At 41.5% G+C, this 19,457-nt stretch overlaps 1 protein-coding gene across 1 annotated transcript in view; it reads left to right on the forward strand.

Annotated features, from left to right (window-relative positions):
* The window catches only part of Cd109 (CD109 molecule), a 104,206-nt gene that overhangs the window by 13,779 nt on the left and 70,970 nt on the right, over positions 1–19,457 (forward strand). The window contains exons 3-5 of the mRNA XM_031346185.1: positions 6,853–6,881; positions 8,859–9,089; positions 14,915–15,040. Of these exons, the coding sequence (XP_031202045.1) occupies positions 6,853–6,881; positions 8,859–9,089; positions 14,915–15,040 (386 nt within the window). The remainder of the gene's footprint in view (positions 1–6,852; positions 6,882–8,858; positions 9,090–14,914; positions 15,041–19,457) is intronic.

Consider the following 19,457-nt stretch of genomic DNA (forward strand, 5'->3'; position numbering starts at 1 on the left):
AAACAAAAGAGTGGGCCAAGTTTGGTCTGCAGGTTGTGGATGGTCTGCCTGCCGTAGTAAGGACTCTGTGTAAGTCAGGAACCTGCCTGACTCTTGCTTTTCCATTTGTACTGAACCTTAGTTTAAATTTATCTCACTTTAGTGGGTTTCTGTTTGATCTTATCTCTCTGAGCCATATACATGGAACATGTATGAATGTCATAGTTATTGAAATATGTATAAGCAAGGGGGAGCAGGAAAAGGAAAAAAAAAAACCCAACAGTATGTAAGAGTCCAAAGAAGGGTTTAAAAGAGACTGTAAAATACTTATACTTTCTGTAATGACTCAATTAGAGTATTTGCTTTTGTTTTGTTGCCAAAACTACATTAAACTGTCAAAGAGAAACACTGTATTTTACGTGAGAAATGTGTATCCTCCCATGGATTTGTGGTGGAAAATGGTCATCTTTTTATAGTTCATCTGGAGGTAAAATACTTTTCTGCATAATGAGAGAATATTTAATAAGCTGGTAAAAAGGTAAGAAATTTAACAGTGGGGATAAACATAAGTTTGTTTTTGCACATGACTGCATAGCAAAGAGAACTGCCAAAGATATTAAACGTCAGCCTCAAATATAAAGTTAGGCAGACACATAGTGGAAAGAAATTTATTTTTTTAATAGAGAGATTTTTGGACCTAGTTTTATTTCTAAAAGTACTCTAGTCTTTCTGGTCACTGCTTCTCCAGAGCTAGTTGGTGAGGACAGATGTCACGTGAGGCAGCAGATGTGTGTTTTAAAAGCTGAGGAGAGGGTTCATTCTTCTGTAGGCTCATTCCACAACTTAAAAACAGCCTGACTCTATTTGTAACCCAAACGGCCAGTTTCTCCACCTGTGCCAAGTGGGAAGTCTACAAACAAGGTATCTTTCGAGTTGCTGCCCGCTGAGGAGCAGAGGCAGCAAGTCTGGAAGGCTCCGAGAAGTGATCAGAGGCTACAGTTGTCTGGAACAAACGGGTTGTCAGAACGCTACAAAATGGAGCGCATCTTTAGTGATGGAGAGAGTGTGAGTCACCTTTCAAGGGACAGCCATTTCCCATGTCTGAGGGGAACCTGGCCAAAATCAAAAAGAAAAAAAAAATGTCCCCAAAGGCTTGCAAATACGATCTTCTTAACTCTCACCCTAGCAACAGCAGAGAAAGGGGTTAGTAGTTCTCTTCTATGCTGCTTCCCTCCCCAAACCCCCTACTTTTATGGTTTGGTGACCCAAGTTATTGTATAATCTTTAGACCTTCAAATAAGTTCTATACTAGGACTTAGTGAGTACCTAGGAAATTCCAAGATATATTTTTAAATTTACAGAGACGACAGCAGCAATAGCAATAAGTAATGTTAAACACTTAAAGTCGACCTTTTAATATGGATTCATGAGATGAGTGGTAGGCCTCAACTGTTCCATCCACACATTATCCGAGATGCAGGATCCAGTGTGAGCTAGGGAGGCTGAGACTTCTCCGCCCCTGTACTCTCTCCCTCCTGGCTCTGTATCTTTCCTGGTTGTGTGAAGGATGTCATCATAGGTGGGACCTAGGTGTGCAACTCCTCCAGCTTTGATCTCCTGAGAAACCCTCCAAAGGTCTGAGCTAACTAAAAGCTACACCCAAAACAAACAAAACAAAACAAGACAAAACAAATTGAGTGTTACTGTGAAATGAGATTTCTAGTGAGCCTGTTTGGAATAGCCCGCATGCTTGCCCTCCAGTTAGCCAGTGTAAGGAGAGATTCATTTACTGCAGAGTCCCAACGGATTTCCTCTTTCTCCTTGCCTGATGTCACATGGGTAGTGATCAGTGCTCACATTTCTATCCCCCCTCAGTCTTTGTAAATCTGATGTCCGTGGGAGGCAGCCCATGAATGTGAGACCAGGGTAGGAAGGAAGCACACGGTTCCCCTGGCTGACAAGATAGTTAACCTGGTAGATTTATCTCAAAGCGATGAAAACTAGGTACCTCTCAGGAACCGGCTGGTTTGTGGGGCACGGCTCTCGGCACTTCACCCTTTTATACTTGATTTTGGTGTGGGACATCGTGGTGCCTGCTGTCTTGTAGCACCCACATCCACTGTAGGATAAACGCTCTTTCATCTCAACTATAGGGTGTGCCCCAGCCCTCCGATCCTCCTGTTAGCTAGAGATCGGACTTGCGCAGGGCTGCCCCCACCTGGGGATGGCCTGTTTACCTAAATGTACCAGGATCCACACAGATGAGGAAAGCAAGGAATCCAAGATGAGATTTAAAACCTCTATGATTCAGGAGTTAGGGACATTCACAAACAGGCTAGCCAGATGAAACTCTTGATGATAGCCAGCACTGCGAGAGGATACTGAGGCCATCTACAGCTGGTCTGATGCTGGGATCCAAGAGTCGGGCTGTCTGTTGAGAATCTTGAGTGATCCAGGGCTCTAGATTCCATTTGTAAAATAAGGATAAGGAGAATTATTGGAACATCCGCTCAGAATGTCTCTGTCCACGAAGCTCCTACTTAGAACAGAAACTTCTACACTAAACCGAACTGAAATGGCGAGGCCCGTGGTGTCACGGCTGTGAGAATTGGTGCGAACTGTAGAAGAAGCTCAGAGTCAGACAGCACTCTGATTTCAGTCTTGTGAAGATAGTTGGAATGTAGGTCCATAGAAATAGATGTATTGCTTTGATTCAGAAAAATTAAAAAAAAAAGTACTTAGTCAGATCTTGTTGACTGTTTTATTGTTTCTAAATAAAAATGTCAGAGCTCCATCCTCCAGGATGCCACCGTAGAACAGAAATATAACTCAACGATGTAAATAATAGGACATTCTCTAGAGACTGTATTACAAAAGAGTAAAATGAAATATATAAATTAATTTTGATAGTACACTTTATTTGAACTATGATTTATTTGTAATTACAGATATAATGACTACACAAAATCCTCATAAAGACCATTGTTGAGTATTTTACTCTATATTTTATTCCACATCTAAGGAATCAGGTGCATTTTACAGGTGTCACATGTGTCTGGTGCCTGCTATGTGGGATAGTTTAGCTTCAGCCTTGCTGGGTTTTTTCTTTTGTCATCCCTGTATGCTTGTTTGAGATTTGTTTTCATATCAGTTATCTTTGAGCTCAGGCTGGCCTCAGACTTTGATCTTCCTTCCTCAGCCATCCAAGTACTGGGATGTCAGTGTGCTCCACCATGCTGGTTAACTAGCTTTGCAAGTTAATCTTTTGTTTCCAAGAGTTTCCAATTATCTATTGCTGGCAACAAGCCATCCCAAAGTTTAGTAGCTCAACATAAAGTGGTGACCGTTTCTCACTGGTCTCCATTGGCTTGCATGTACAAAGCTCATGATCGATGCCTGACCAGTTACAAAGTCCCAGAGACCCAAGGTTTCATTAATGCTCTCTGTCTGCAGCTTTTCTTTGCTCTCAATTCATCATGCATTTAAATATATATGTATATTTAAATTTATTTTGATATATATGTTGAGTCTAGACTCCACATGCAGGGACATACCCTGTGAACACATGGAGACACAAATATACCATGAAAAAAGTAGTGTAACCAAACAAACACCTAATAAATAATGGATCATAACCTACCAAACAAAACAAAATCTGATGAGGTCATGCTGATATATAAGCATATATATATATAAATATATATGTATATATATGTATACACATACACATACATATGTATAATTCTACAGAATATAATAATTTCCTCCTTTTCCTTCTCCTTCCAGCCCTTTCCATGTACCCCTTTACTCTGTCTCAAATTTATAGATTCTGTGTGATTGTCCTTTACATTTTAACTTTCTGCCCTCTTACGTCCTCTTAGTGTATTCTTTCTCCACATTCATGGTTAACTGGTTCCTTTCTGAAGCTGTGTATTCTAATCTGCCCTAAATGCTTGTCTGGGGGAACTACTTCCTCATTCCCAAGTGTGTATAGAGAATGTCGGATAGTGTGTTTTTGGTTTTCAAAGAAACCAGTCAACAACTTAAAAAAAAAAAACTTGTGAAGGAAGATTTATTTGTATATCTCTAAAAAGTTTTTCTTTTTACCAAGCATAGTTTCTGATATAGCCTTTCAGTTTCATTTAAATTCAGTATAGAATATAAATACCCCATGAGCATTGAACACTTAATACACATAGACTGTTCCTGTACAACTGCGTTTATAGCCAGCTATGACATCAACATGTCAAAGAGACACCTGTGTTCCCCTCTTATTGGAGCACTACTCATGAGAGCTAAGGCAGGAACAACCTAAGTGTCCATTAACAGATAAATGGGTAAAGAAACAAAGTGTGCATATTCATGGTGGAATACTGTTTGACTCTGAGAAAGGAAACCCTGCCATTTGCAACAAAGTGGGAGAATCTGAGGACATAGTGTGATTTCACTATATGTAATTTTTTAAAAAAAGATTTATTTATTATATGTAAGTACATTGTAGCTGTCTTCAGACACACCAGAAGAGGGCATCAGATCTCATTACAGATGGTTGTGAGCCACCATGTGGTTGCTGGGATTTGAACTCAGGACCTTTGGAAGAGCAGTCAGTGCTCTTAACCGCTGAGCCATCTCTCCAGCCCCCACTATATGTAATTTTAAAAAGCTGAACTTTAAGAGAAGGAGACTAGCTAGGGGATTCATGGGAGATGTTGGTCAAAGAATAAAAAATTCTAGTTAGAGAAGAGGAATAAATACCAGTGTCTACTACGGCTACAATTCCTAGGGACATTTTTATGTACTTGAGAATTGCCAATAGGGTAAAAAAGGTAATTGTTCTAACAGCAAATATGAGTACCTGTGAGGTGGTGCATCTCAAGTTAGCCACCCCACGGGTTATACGTGTGTCAAAACATCATACTGTACATCATAAATTTATTTAAGTTTTTCCCTGTTAAATCAGATAATAAGAACATTAAAAAAGGTAATAATAGTCAGATTAGACTCCTCTCACAATTGTTTGCTCCCAGCTCAGCTCAGCTCAGCCAGCTCTGGCTTTGGTAGGGTCACAGTGTCCTGTTCTGCTGTGCATTCTCTGCCCTGGTTCTTCTCCTCGCCTCCCCTGACTGACTCCTACCCCCACAGCAATAGAGGTCAGTGTTATTTTCCCAGGCACCCCTTCGAAGTTCTCCCGCCTCTGTCTTCCAACACCTAATCAACTCTCTTTCTTCACCTTTTCCCCATTTTGTTCAATGTCCTACGGTGTCAGCCTCCCGCTCTTTGCAGGAGTGTTTATAATCATCAGATAAGCTGCTCCATGCCTGCTGGTAACCAATGATGGAGAATTGCCTGGTGATTCTGCAAACCTATTCCTATTCCCTTGAGTTCATTGGAAGACTGTTGTTTAAAACGGATGTGCACACATCTGGGAATATACATGATTGTTTCATAATGTGAAGTTAGAAAATATACTAATTTTCACTTATTTTATTTTTGAGGCAGGTTTTTGATATGCAGCCCAGGCTGGTGTTGAATGCGTGGTGTAGTTTAGGCTAACCTCATTCTCAAGGTGATCTTCCTACTTTAGCTTCCTGGATGTTGGGATTACAGGTATAAGCCATCACTTATCTACTTCTTTTCTTTTCTTTTTTTTTTTTTTGAGCAAGATTAAGCAGTTCAGGCTTTTGATGTCTAATATCTTGAATGAGAAAGTATATGTATCTCACTTTAAAAATGTAGATTGGTATTGGTGATATATGTCACAAGCTTTATGGACGGCACGTTTCCTCATAAACAACTGGAGAATATTGCTATAGAGACAAGCTGACATCCTTACAGAGGGGACACCTCTCTAAGCTTCCTGGCACTCTGATGACCTTCAAGTTCTTCTTGTGCGTCTGTACATTCCAGGTGACCACAGCTTCCCCACAAGACACTGTGTGAGTTTGGAACAATGATCACATTTTCATTTTATGGATGAAAATAGTGAGTTATAGAATCAGGTCCAAGGACAGACAGGGCAGGAAAAGAGCAAATTTGTGACAGAATGCTGTGTGTGGTGTGAGTTCAGAGCTTGTTGTTAATTCCTACTCTGTACTGGGCCATCTTGTATCTCCCCGCTCTCACATGGTAGACTCAATATGGCTTCATTTGAGAGGGTCACCGTGGTTACTTTAATAGATAGTTCGTCAATAAAGGGTCTATTTTCACATTCGATGGGAATGTTGACTAAGTCCTTTGGCAAGTCTAACTTGAAACCATTTTTTTCTTTGAAATAAGTGGGTCTGATGAAAAATTGGCATGTGTTGAACCATCGGTTCTATTTTTAGAAAGTGTACATGAAAAATAATCTGTACCAGCCTCATCCTTGTGAATCACTGCTGAGCCCTGGCTCGCCCTGGCATGACTAACGCCTCCCTTTATCATGAGTGCCTGAGAACATGAAGAGTGAGCCGCACCAGGGACAGATCTCATTGCAGAGCACAAGCTAGATGCCATGAAGCCGGCGGCTCAATCTCCTGTACTACAATCCCCAAGGAAAACGGAACAATAACAACACCCCCTCCTGGAGCTCCAATTCCCAGATTCTCTGGGCTTCTCTGAAGCCCCCCTTAAACCCGGGAACCTTAACCGGGGCAAGAGCTGCTCCGGTGAGAGTTATGGGGACCGGCAGAACTTGCCGGGATTTGATCCCAGGGTGATCACCTTTCAATCTTGATCTTCTTCAAGGAGAAGAATGGGCTACAAGGTCGTGGTTATTTTGGGCATTAATAAAGCTATTTTGGTTTGGCCAAGGAAGTTGATGGTTCTATCCATAGTGAAAGAAAGTCTTGTTAAGTCTTGACAAATCCCTTTCCTTTCTTGTTTTCCTTTTAGGCCATTTCAGGACTCTTATTCTACCAGCAGTAAGTATCCATTTAAATTATTTGGCTTCAGTAAATAAATAAATGCCAAAAATTGGCTTCAGAAATACATTGCGAAATGTGTGTAGTGGTGTACATCTTTAATCCCAACACTTGGGGGCAGGAGGCAGAGGAAGGCAGATCTCTGAGTTCCGGGCCAGCCAGGGCTACACAGAGAAACACTGTCTCCAAAAACCAAAAAACTAACCTAAAACCCGAACTAACCAACCAACCAAAAAAAAAAAAAAAAAAAAAAAAAAAAAAAAAAAAAAAAAAAAAAAAAAAACTCAAAACAACAACAACAACAACAAAAGAAATATATTGTAACTACGGCAAATGTATCTTTTTACTGGCTCTTAATTTACATCACTTGTAAGTTTTACTTGAATTCATTGCACTTTTCAAATATTGAATAACAACCTTACTTTAGAGGGATTGGCTATTATTATGTTCTTGAAACTCCTTGCAGGGACTTCTCTTCCATAAACTGGATCATTAGGTCACTTTATTATGTTTGGCACTATTCCCCCATTAATACTTTTCTATTTTTATTTCTTTGTTTCTTTTTAAAGGCAAGGTCTCACTATGTAGCCAAGTATCTCTGGCTGGCCATAAATTTATAGAGATTTTCCTGCTTCTGTCTCTTTAGTGCATTAAAGGCACGCACCACCAGCCACACCCAGTGCGCTTTAAATTAACATTTTAAAATGACACAGAATAGTTTTCATGTTAAATGTTAACATGTGTTTCATTTTTTGTTTTTAAATGTATTTCATGAATTTTCATACATGCACATACTCTATTTTGATCATTCGCCTTTACTACCTTCTCTTGTCCCCTCCTATCCCTGCTGATCCCTTCCTGTTCTCAGTGAGTTTTCCCTTTATTTTGGTAACCCAATGCAGACTCTAGTTTTTGAAGGGAGGTAGATCAGAGACTTTCTGGAACATATTTAAAATCACCACATCATGTTGCTTCTAGATTAATATAGTGCATGCTAGGTTTGGTTGTGGGCTGCTGGCAGCCTGGAGTGCTGTCCCTAACTCTCTAAACCTAGTTTCTTTGTGAAATGGTTTTAGCAGGAGAATCCAGCCAAGGGTGGGTGTGAAACTGGGATGAGGGATTATCTTGAGGTTAAATGACAGAGAATGTATGAACTGTTCAATATAGCTTGTGGTCTGTTTGTACCAGATGGTAGTATTCTGTTGTTATTAATAGTATTAAAAATGGCAGCACGGCCACCAGTCACATGCTGAACAGGGTATAGGAAAAGAAAGCAGCACAGATGAATGTTTGAGAGACTAGAGCAAGAAAGCAAACACTGGAGTTTCACAGGCTGATGGCCTCAAACAGTGAAAGCGTGGGAAAGCTTACGAGATAGGGGTTGGGGGTGTGATTGGGGGAAGGGGTGGGATGAGGTTTCCAAGCTTAACAGCTGTGAGAACAAACGACAACACTTGGAATGTAAATAAATGAAATAATTAATTAAAAAAAATAAAAATAAAAGGAAAAGAAAAGCAACGTAACTTCTGCCGAGAGAGACAGGTGTGGAGCATGTCCCTCACTCCAGAATCTAAGCTGATCTAATTGAAGAGCAGAGCACAGGATTTCAAAGGCGATAAAAGCAAAGTGTTCAGCTTTGGTGTCTATGAAGGATAAGTTTCTCCCAACTCTACAGTTTTTTTTTTTTTTTTTTTTTTTTTTTTTTTTTTTTTTTTTTGGTTTTTCAAGACGGTTTCTCTGTGTGGCCCTGGCTGTCCTGGAACTCACTCTGTAGACCAGGCTGGCCTCAAACTCAGAAATCCACCTGCCTCTGCCTCCCAAGTGCTGGGATTAAAGGTGTGTGCCACCACAGCCCAGCTCACTACAGTTCTTTTTGATGATACTATGTGTTTAATCTTTTTATTCTAATTTGGAATTGAAACTTTTTTTTAAGGTAAAATGGCGAGACTTTGATATGTCTGATCTTTCCTCACCCAGCTACCTCTGAACAGTGCAGATAAGATTTATGAACTACACATAAGCGGACATTCGGAGAGTGGGGTCTTATTCTCCAACAAGACACGCTTAACATTTGAGAGCAAGAGGATATCCGTCCTCATTCAGACAGACAAGGCACTCTACAAGCCAAAGCAGAACGTGAAGTTTCGAGTGCTCACACTCTTCTCAGATCTCAAGCCTTATAGGACGGCCGTGGATATTTTCATTAAGGTGAGTGGCAGGCTGCTATGAAGGGGGAACTTCAAGCCACCCCGCTAAATCTGCCTTGAGAGTTCTGCTCATGTTAGTGACACAGTGACACAGAGTTTCACCTCTCAACATGGCGATCCTCTGAAGGGAGATGGTGGAACCTCAGAGCTCAGAGCTATGGAGTCTGTCTGTTCATGTTTAATCCTGGCTTCATCACTATGACCTATCCGTTCATGAGTTTGCTTACCAAACTTTTGTATTCCAGGCACTGAGACATTGAACAGAACAGAGCAGACTAAACCCCTGTTCACGTTGAATTTAGTTTTCAATGGGTGTCAAGAAAACAGATGATTGATGTATAGACGTACACGTGAGGGGGTAGATATTCATGTGTCTGTATGTACGTGTGTGATAATGTGTGATAAGGAGAACAGGAGGACCAGAGATGGGAGAGGGAACGTGAGCTTATGGTTAGCGCCTTTTAGAGAGTTGCCACAGAAGAGCGATGTGAGCAGAGACCTGAATGAAATGCAAGGGTGGACAAATGAGAGCAGAGAGGTCACATACAAGGGCCTGAAGCACACTGAGCACAGGGAGTGAAGGGATACGAGTCAAGAGATGAGGTTAGATACAGCCGCTGGGTTGCAGCGTTGAGCTCATATTAGATCTTGGGGGGGGGTGTTAGATGGCCTGGATTTTACAAAGTATACATTCATATGTATATATATATGAGTGTATACTGCCACATTTGGCTTCTGGGTCAGATGCAGAGGGATCTTCTGTTTGGTCTGATACTAAGGGGTCCAACTGGCCTGGCCAACATGTATTGCTCTTGCCCGGGGAAGATTGTTTGCACTGAAGTTCAGTGCTTAGGAACAGCGAGTGGGGGTAGTCATAAATCCCCTTTGATCCTGGTCTGTAATGTCAGGACATGGACTCACGTCTAGCTACACTCCTCACCACAGAGGCCAGGCAGCAGGCTGTGGATGTCTGCTTTATTGTTCTCCAGACAAAGAAAATAGTGATTTGTAGCTGGGCAGTGGTGGCTAATGCCTTTAATCCTAGCATTTGGGAGGAGGCAGAGGCAGGTGGATTTCTGAGTTCAAGGCCAGCCTGGTGTACAGAGTGAGTTCCACTACAGCCAGGGCACAGAGAAACCCTGTCTCGAAAAACAAAAACAAAAACAAAGAACAAACAAACAAACAAACAAACAGAAAAAAGCGATTTGGGACAGGATGGAGAAGGACATCTAATCTAGCCTGCGTGCCAACTCGTCAGTAATGGTTGGAACTAAGATGCTGACACTCGAAGATATCATCCCATCATCCTTAGGGTCAGATATTTATCATGGTGGCATATTGAGGGATATTCACTGTGTCTGTGAGGAGGATTGTCTATTATCTGTCCATCTTTCCTGTCTCAGTAACTCATCTCAGGGAGGACAGGAGCTTCAGAGGCCTTTTAGCCGTGGAGAAAGCATGCCCTATCTTGCCTTGCATTCTCTCCTATAGCCAGTTTAACATTACAGTGTAGAAGTAAGTGGCTTTGACACTGTGGTGGCAGCTGGCACAGCTGGCTCCTGCCCTGGGCCTTCTGCTTCAAAACTTTGCTCTGGGTACAGGCGAATAGCCTTGGTGGATACAGCTGTTTTGACCTGGAGGGGACATTCTGTTTGCGTCCAGGTGACTGTGTATGGATACAGCTGTTTCTGACCTGGAGGGGATATTCTGTTTGCATTCAGGTGACTGTGTGTGGATACAGATGTTTCTGTCCTGGAGGGGATATTCTGTTTGTGTTTAGGTGACTGTGTGTGGATACAGCTGTTTCTGACCTGGAGGGGATATTCTGTTTGCGTTCAGGTGACTGTGTGTGGATACAGCTATTTATAGGGTGAGGGTATGTCCTGTGACAGTGCTTTGGTGCGCTGGCTCTCTAGCCCCAAGAACAATGTCCTAAAGTGGAAGTGTCAATTTAGCCTTCTTTTGCTTAAAGGGTCATGACACCATCTAGGAGAAAACTCAGCGCTGTGACTCATCTAGTGTCGGGCCACACTTGCAGGTTCTCTACTTCTAGGTTCATCTTCTTCCCAAGGTACACATTCATTTGCAGTTCATCACAGAACTCTACACCTCTGGGCCTTTGTTACAGTGTCTTTGCATTCCTTGTCCCTTAGGCATCACCGAGCATTGCTGTATCAGTGTTCCTTAAATCTCTGTTCATCAGATAGAAGAGCCCCAACACTTCATGGATCTTACTTCCTTAGCCATGAGACAACATATGTTTATAGCTAATTGTATTTCTTCCTGAGCCCTTTCGCTGCCCAGTTCTCCCTTGTATCACGCTGTGGCAGGACAACAGAGCCAACTGCTGGTCACAGTGCATGACCCAGGAGTTTGCCCAGGAGACAGTGATCTGCCCATTCTTGACCTGATTTGAAGTCTCTGGCTGCCACTCCTCAGTTCTCGGAACCGTACACACCTCCAGCTGTCACACTCCTTCTCTAGGAGAATTTTTTTCTTTCTGGCTTCTAATAACTAGGTAGGCTTACTATGTCTAGTCAAAGGGTAGAGAATAAGAGAAAGTGTGTGATCTTTGGTCTCAAGAGTTCATAGTGTAGCTGGAAACAAATTTTTGTCAAATAAAATATGTAAAAAAAAAAAAAGAAAAAGATTTTCACTGCGTTTAACAGTGAGTCATACTCAAGAAGAGTAAACTCCAGACGTGCCAGAGGCTATCCACCAAGAGCTCACTGCTGCTGGAGGCCTGTGCAGCAGAACAGAAGCTGAGCTTATTTTACTAGTAGATGAGAGAGGGAGGGACATTCCCTGTAACAAAGGCCCAGAGGTGTAGAGTTCTGTGGTGAACTGCAAATGAATGTGCACCTTGGGAAGAAGATGAACCTAGAAGTAGAGAACCTGCAAGTGTGTGGCCCGACACTAGGAAGTCATTGTCACCTAGGGGCCTGCTGTGATTATAACTGACTCTGTTTACTGTTAGCCTGGATCGGTGTCAAACCTTTCAACCCCATGTGTGTTCTCAGATCAGCTGTTCTGGATGACAGTTTGTGCAGTGGGCAAGAGTGGGAGGAGGGACCAGTGGCATTAATTAGAGTAGAGTATGGCAGATTTGTGAGGAAGGAGGGACTAGTGGTGTTAGTTAGAGGGGTATGGTGGATTTGTGAGGAAGGAGGGACCAGTGGTGTTAGTTAGAGGGGTGTGGTGGATGTGTGAGGAAGGAGGGACCAGTGGTGTTAGTTAGAGGGGTATGGCGGATGTGTGAGGAAGGAGGGACCAGTGGTGTGTGTTAGAGGGGTATGGCGGATTTGTGAGGAAGGAGGGACCAGTGGTGTGTGTTAGAGGGGTATGGCGGATTTGTGAGGAAGGAGGGACCAGTGGTGTTAGAGGGGTATGGTGGATGTGTGAGGAAGGAGGGACCAGTGGTGTTAGTTAGAGGGGTATGGTGGATGTGTGAGGAAGGAGGGATCAGTGGTGTTAGTTAGAGGGGTATGGTGGATGTGTGGGGTTGGAGAGAAGACAAAGTAGGTAGAAGGCAGGACAGCATTGCTGGGACTGGGAGTGGGAGAGACGGACACTTTGCATGGATACTGCTGGAAGCCACTTTTGTCTGTGAGGCTGTGGGAAGATGAGAGCATTCCTCATGGAACCCTAATTAAATCGTTCTCTGATATACTTTGGTTGATCGGAGAGCTGACATGAGTTTGAAGTCTGAGTCCCATCAGGTGTTGTTGCTATAATAGGGAGCCATGCCTGTCAACTACTGCTGAGTGTTTACGTAACCGCTCCCGCAGTCAGCTTCCTCAACAGTAGGGAAAGGACAACTCTACCTCCTCTTTCTGTCCCTGCATAGTACCATGTCTACTTTCATATTACATATGCACGCATGCACACACATGCACACACTCGCATGCACACACACATACACATGCACATGTACACATATGCACAAACACATACATGTACACACATGTACACATACACACACGCACTCACATGCACACATACACACATGCACTGACATGCACACATACGCACATGCACTGACATGCACACATACGCACATGCACTCACATGCACACATACGCACATGCACTCACATGCACACATACACACATGCACTCACATGCACACACATATGTACACACATGCACACATGCACATACATACACACTTTTTATATTGAAATGTAGATTCTGTGTATGAGAGAAAAGCATTTGTCTTTCTGAGTCTGGCTTATTCACTGAAGGAGAATTATAATGATTAGAAATAAGCTGGAGTACCTAGCCCAGGCCTATAACGAATGAGGATTCTACCTCAACAATGAGAATTCATTTCCTTTCTTCCTTTTTAATAAACACAAAGTCATGTTTTTATGATTTTCATACATGTACATCACTATATTTTATTAATAGTCACCCTCTATCACCCTGGTTTTCTTCCCAACAGAGGCTTTCATGTTATATGTATGTTATATGACATGAATATATATTTACATACAATGATGGCCAAGTGGTACTCATTCTTTTCCTCTCATTTCTGTGTTCTCTCTCCTTCTGCATGCTCCATTTCTACTTTCATCTCTCTCTGTCTCTCTGTCCCTGTCTCTGTCTCTGTCTCTCTCTCACCCACACACCCTTTATTGAAATGTAGATTCCATGTATGAATGAGGTATTTGCCTTTGTGAGTCTGGCTTATTTCACTTAACATATTGTCTTCAGTTGCATCCACTTTCCTGCAAATGGTGCAAATGATAGAACTTCATTCTTTTTTTAAAAATTAAATTAAATTAATTTTTTTAAATTATTCACTTTACATCCCTCTCACTGCCCCCCTTCCAGTCACCCCTCCCACAATCTTCCTCTGAGAGGCTCCACACATCAGCTGACTCAGAGCTTCATTCTTTATTGTGCTTTATTTTATCTTACCAGGCCTTATTTATCCATTCCTCTGTTGGTGGCCATTTTAGGCTGGTTCTGCATCTTGGATATTGTGACTAATACTCAGCAAACATGGATGTGTATGCATGTTGACTTAGGTTCTTTCAAATGTATGTTGAGTGTCAGAGTCATATTGTGTGGTGATCCTAGCTTAGTTTCTTGAGGCCCCTGTATTTTGATTTTCATATGTGTGCACTACTTTGTATTTTAGTGGGGGTTTCTTTAAGCTACTCATGTAGATTTGTTGGAGTGCATGCTGTATGTTCTCTGAAGAGGGAACTATGGTGTCAGGAATTAAAAGGTGGATCAGAATCAGCGTGGCCTCAGGAGAAGTAACAGGAATGGAAGAAACATTGAGTTGTCTTCTTAAGTGCTATAGATCTGTCATTTCCCAAAAACTTTCTGTAGTGTTGCTTTTCTTATTGCCATGACAAAATACCTTTCAGAAGAATCTTAAGGAAGAGTTGGTTTTGGCTCATGGTTTGAGGGTACAGTCTATCACGGAAGGGATGGTGGCAGAGAGAGCAACTCTCCCCAGGGTGGCAGAGGTGTGAGACAGCTGGTCATACTACATCCATGTTCAGGACTCAGAGGGAGATGCACTCTGCCTGTCTCCTGGCTTCTCTTCTCCTTTTCCTTTTATTCAGTCTGGGCTGGTAGCTAAACCTTGCTGGAAGCACCTTCACAGATCCACCCAGACATAAGTCTCCTGGGTGATTCTAAACTCTAATCCAGGTGATAATGGGGTTTAACTATTACACCATCTTAGGGTCATATTTTGGGGAAAGTTCTAGGTGGGTCTGACAGTACTGCCAGGTGCCATTCCTAAGCAGCACATGTGCCCTTGGGCAGCCTTCCACAGCTAACACACATGGTTTGGTTTCTGTTGTAGGACCCGAAGTCTAATGTGATCCAACAGTGGTTTTCTCAGGAAGGTGATCTTGGAGTCGTTTCCAAAACTTTTCAACTATCCTCTCATCCAATACTTGGTGACTGGTACATTCAGGTTCAAGTGAATGTGAGTATAAATGTACTTTTGGGGAGAATGTAAAAATGGTTTAAATTGCTTATATGGTAAAATTTCTCCTAAGTCATTCTATAGATGAAAATAAATTACTATGAATATCTAGACAATTTAGTGACTTATTGTTAATCTGTTATATTTTCCAATAGGGTAGCTTTCATTGCATTCATTATTTTTTCTATCATAGAGTGTTTGGATGTTTAAACATTTTGACATTTTATTCTAAAGATGATTAAATATTTATTTATTAATTGTGTGCATTGATGCTTTTAAGACTGAGCACTGAACACAAACTTATTCGTTTGGCACATTTGATATTTCAGAATAATGATTAAAATGTGATTGGACGAACCTGGTTTGTTCTTGTTGTAAGAAGCTGGCTTTAAAGAGTCACACTGACCCCTGGTCTTCAGGCCTTGTCCCTCAGAGTTCCTTTTGTATTTGGTTCTCTTGCACGCAGGTCCGTGACTTGACAGGGCAGGAGCAGTGCAGTGCCCTCTGTTGTCTCTGCCTCAGCTTCCCATGGGTGCATTACTTTCTTTTTAGTTAATTGGTTTTTCTATTGTTGTGATAAAACAACCTGATCATGAGCACTTTGCAGAGGAAATGGCTTATGTCACTTCCACATCACAGTCTGCCATTGAAAGAAGTCAGGGCTGGAACTTAAGTAGGGCGGAAACCTGGAGGCAGGAGCTCATGCAGAGGCCATGGAGGAGTGCTGCTTACTGGCTTGCTTTCTCCCTAGCTTGCTCAGCCTGCTTTCTTACAGCACCCAGGACTACAAATTGCCAACCCTAGCTGGCATCAATTACCAACAGTTCCCTTGCAAGAGGTAGGACTTTATGAGCTCTTTGCTCATCAACGATGGGATTTTGGTTGGATTGTTCTTGTGCAGGCATTCCTCATGCATTTATATCCACCATGAGTTCATGTATGCAGGGAACCCTGTCATGGCTGTTACCTCTGGCTCTTATAATCTTTCTACCCTCCAATGACACCTGAGTCTTGAAGGTGAGAGGGTGTGATATGTAGATGCTCTGTTTGAAGCTAGGCACTTCATAATCTTTTAATTTCTGTATGTTGACAAGCCGTGGCTTCTGTGTTAGTATCTACTACAAAAAGAAGCTTTACTGACAAGAGTTAAGAGATGCATTAATCTATGGTTTAAAGATAAGAACTTGGTGGGCAATTTAATTCTATGTCTACTTAGTTAAAGAATAGTATAGGCTCTCCTCTAGGGCCTGTGACCTAGCCAGCCATGGGCTTTTTGCCTAGTTACTTGGCATGAGTTCTGTCTTGTGGAGTGGGCCTCAAATCCAACAAGAAAACGGTTTGTTGATCAAATAACACTTGTTCACCTTGCCCAGCTGGGCATGTCTTGCCAGGCATCTTACTATTGTAGACACAGGGTCACAACTGAATAAGACTTGATTATTTTCCTTTCCTAGTAGTATATGTAGAACCTTCTAGATAGCCAGTAGGGACCAATTTTCTAGATTGGTACCAGTTTGATTCCTCCATGTCCTATAGTTTAAATATGCAGTAAATATGCATGTAATAGGGTTGTACTATCAAGTTCTGGAGCTTAACCAGGAACAAGTGCAATAGCCTGTAATGTTTCGGGGAGCTATGGGACCCCACAGAACAACTTGAAAAGAACCCCATAACATGTCATTGGGCTTTTTATTTGCTAGTCTCTGAAATCTGGGAGAGGCATTTCCCTTCCCCCTCCCCCCATTATAGGGTAACTCGATTTTAACTTCTTGTATATGATTATATATATAGATTTTAGGAAACTTTTAAAGTATATATGTAGTAGTTTTCTATATGTAAGGTTTCTACATGGCCTTAAAAATGTCTTTAGTGTTAGTTTTCTCCTCTCCCCATGACTCAACACTCTCTTCTCTATAACACAGATATTCTTGACTCAAACATGACTTATGATAAGAGGATCTTTGCAAGCACATAGAATGTGGTTTTTATGACATCTTAGAATTACATAGTTCCAGTACTAAGACATTCACAAGGAAGCAACCCAGAGGAATAATTTAGTTCAGTCTTTGAGTTGTTTGAGATAGTTAACTTCTTAGATCTTTCTGGTTGGTACTTTTGCTGTTTGTTTGTTTATTTATTTATGTTTTTTAAGACAAGGCTTCTCCATGTAGTCCTGGCTGTCCTAGAATTCCCTCTGTAGACCAGGCTGGCCTTGAACTCACAGGGATCTGCCTGTCTCTGCCTTCCAAGTGCTGGGATTATAAATGTGCATCACAACTGCTTGGCGTATTTATTTTTATGATAGGGTCTTATGTCTGCCTCTCTCTCGGTGCTGGGATCACAGGCATATGCCACCACACAAAGCTTTGCACACAAAGCTTGCTCTATTTAAAAGTAGCATGACCAGGTGATGGGTCAGTATGCCTGCTATGTCTCAATCTTGGGGTGCTTCTCAATAGGCTCAAATGAGGGGGATCAAGCCTAGTGTAACTGATAAGCTCATTTGTCTGGTCTTTCTGATTTGAGCCAAAACATTCACATATGTAATTCACTACTGGCAAAAATTATTCATCAATTTGTACTTCAAAAAGATAAAGGGTCTTCACCTTAGAGAGGAAGGTTATCCATCCACATGCTGTGACTCAAATGGAACCTTGAGGTGCTCTGAATGAAATCAGCCACAAAAGGGTGGCTGCTGTGTGGTCTTGGGTAAACACAATATTTAGGATATAGAAAATCAGTGAAATACAAAGTGGAATGGTAGAGCCCAGGGGGTGGAGCTGTGAGGAGTTGTTTTGACAGTGTAATTTCTGTCCTGCAAGATGAAGATCCAGGGATTTGTCACCAACAGTGTAGATGCTCTTAACACAACTGACCAGAGCTCAGAGATGGCTGGATGACAAATTCATGTCACTGTAATTAAAACAAGTGAAAAAAAAACAATCTCACCTATTTATGAGATATGTTGGTCAATAGTGTGTAATATTTATATTACTTTATATTTTATGAAACACAGATGAGTAATATTTAATTTTTATGTAAATACCAGAAGATGCTCAACATGATGTGTCAGGTGAGATGTACAGGATAGCGAGTGGTTGCTTGAAGCAGCGTGATGCAGGAGTCCTGTGGGATACAGTGAGGGAACTGACTTAAAGGAAGGAGTCAGTGCTAGGGTCCTACTAGACTCTTACATGTGCTGAACGGCCAGCGGTGTCTTTGCAGATGTTTATATACCTATCAACATTAGCCTGGACAATTTAGCTGAGCTTACTGAATGTGTAACATGGTTTTGAAGCATATTGGAGGCAGTGTTGCAAAAGAGGTTCATAATGCAGTGAGGAATTCATAAGTCTTAAAATGAATGTCTGTAAAGTTTATAGCTGAAGTATTTGCTCATTTTCCGGATTTATAGCTTAGTGTAATAATGACCAAGCCAAAAAAATCTAAACCTTAGAATAATATTAATTTGGAGAAGATACAGGATACCATGAGAAATGTTTTTAAGTGTCTCTCAGAGCGTTCTCTCAGTATGATGGCTGATACACCATTATGATAAAATAAACACATTTATATTATGTAATAAGTAGGTAACGCAATAAATTCTACGAAGGTTTGTATGTATACCCTGGGAAGGGACAGATGCAGTATTTATATAGGTTATCATTTGTTTTTTATAAGTAATTTTTTGATATAGGCACAACTATGTCCGTTTTGTGATGGGAAGACCGCAGCCTAGTAAGCTAACATCTAGGTATACTTCTGTAGGAAAGGAGAGCTTTTGTGACCTCCTGCTTGGCCTCCAGTCCATTTCAGAACCAACGACAGCTTTCTAGTCACTATATTGCTTTAAGACGGAGGCCATCCATACTACAGAAAAGAACAGCAGTGATGATAATTTACAAATATATAATGAGTGTGTATTCCAGCCCCGGGAGCTGGCAACAGTGCTTGCATTCAAGTTAACAATTATATGTCTTAATCTAAATGCAGTGTCTCCCGTGACATTTTAGAAGGCATCATTATCCTTCTAATAAAAACAAGCACCAAGTGCTTATTGTTCGTGACATGTCAATATGAGGCATTACAACTAAGAAAAAAACTAATAAAAACAGCAACAACAAAGAACAAAACCGAAAAAAAAAAAAACCCTAAACCCAACCCAAACCAAAAAAAACCCCAAAACAGACCTTCTTTAACAAAATTGGCCACCAGGTGTCAGTATAATCAAAGGCATGTTTGAGTGGTGAGGCCTCACTTCTGGTTTCTGTCTTTGCTTGACTCCTGCTGTGCATTCAGGGGGGTTTATATTTTATTACCTACTTTTGTTTTAGCAGGGAGTCATGAATATGGATGGGATATACTCATTATTTGAATGCTCCACCATCGTATACTAGGTTTTTTGTTTTTTGTTTTT

The sequence above is a fragment of the Mastomys coucha genome, unplaced genomic scaffold, assembly GCF_008632895.1.
Source record: "Mastomys coucha isolate ucsf_1 unplaced genomic scaffold, UCSF_Mcou_1 pScaffold23, whole genome shotgun sequence".
Lineage (NCBI taxonomy): Eukaryota > Metazoa > Chordata > Mammalia > Rodentia > Muridae > Mastomys > Mastomys coucha.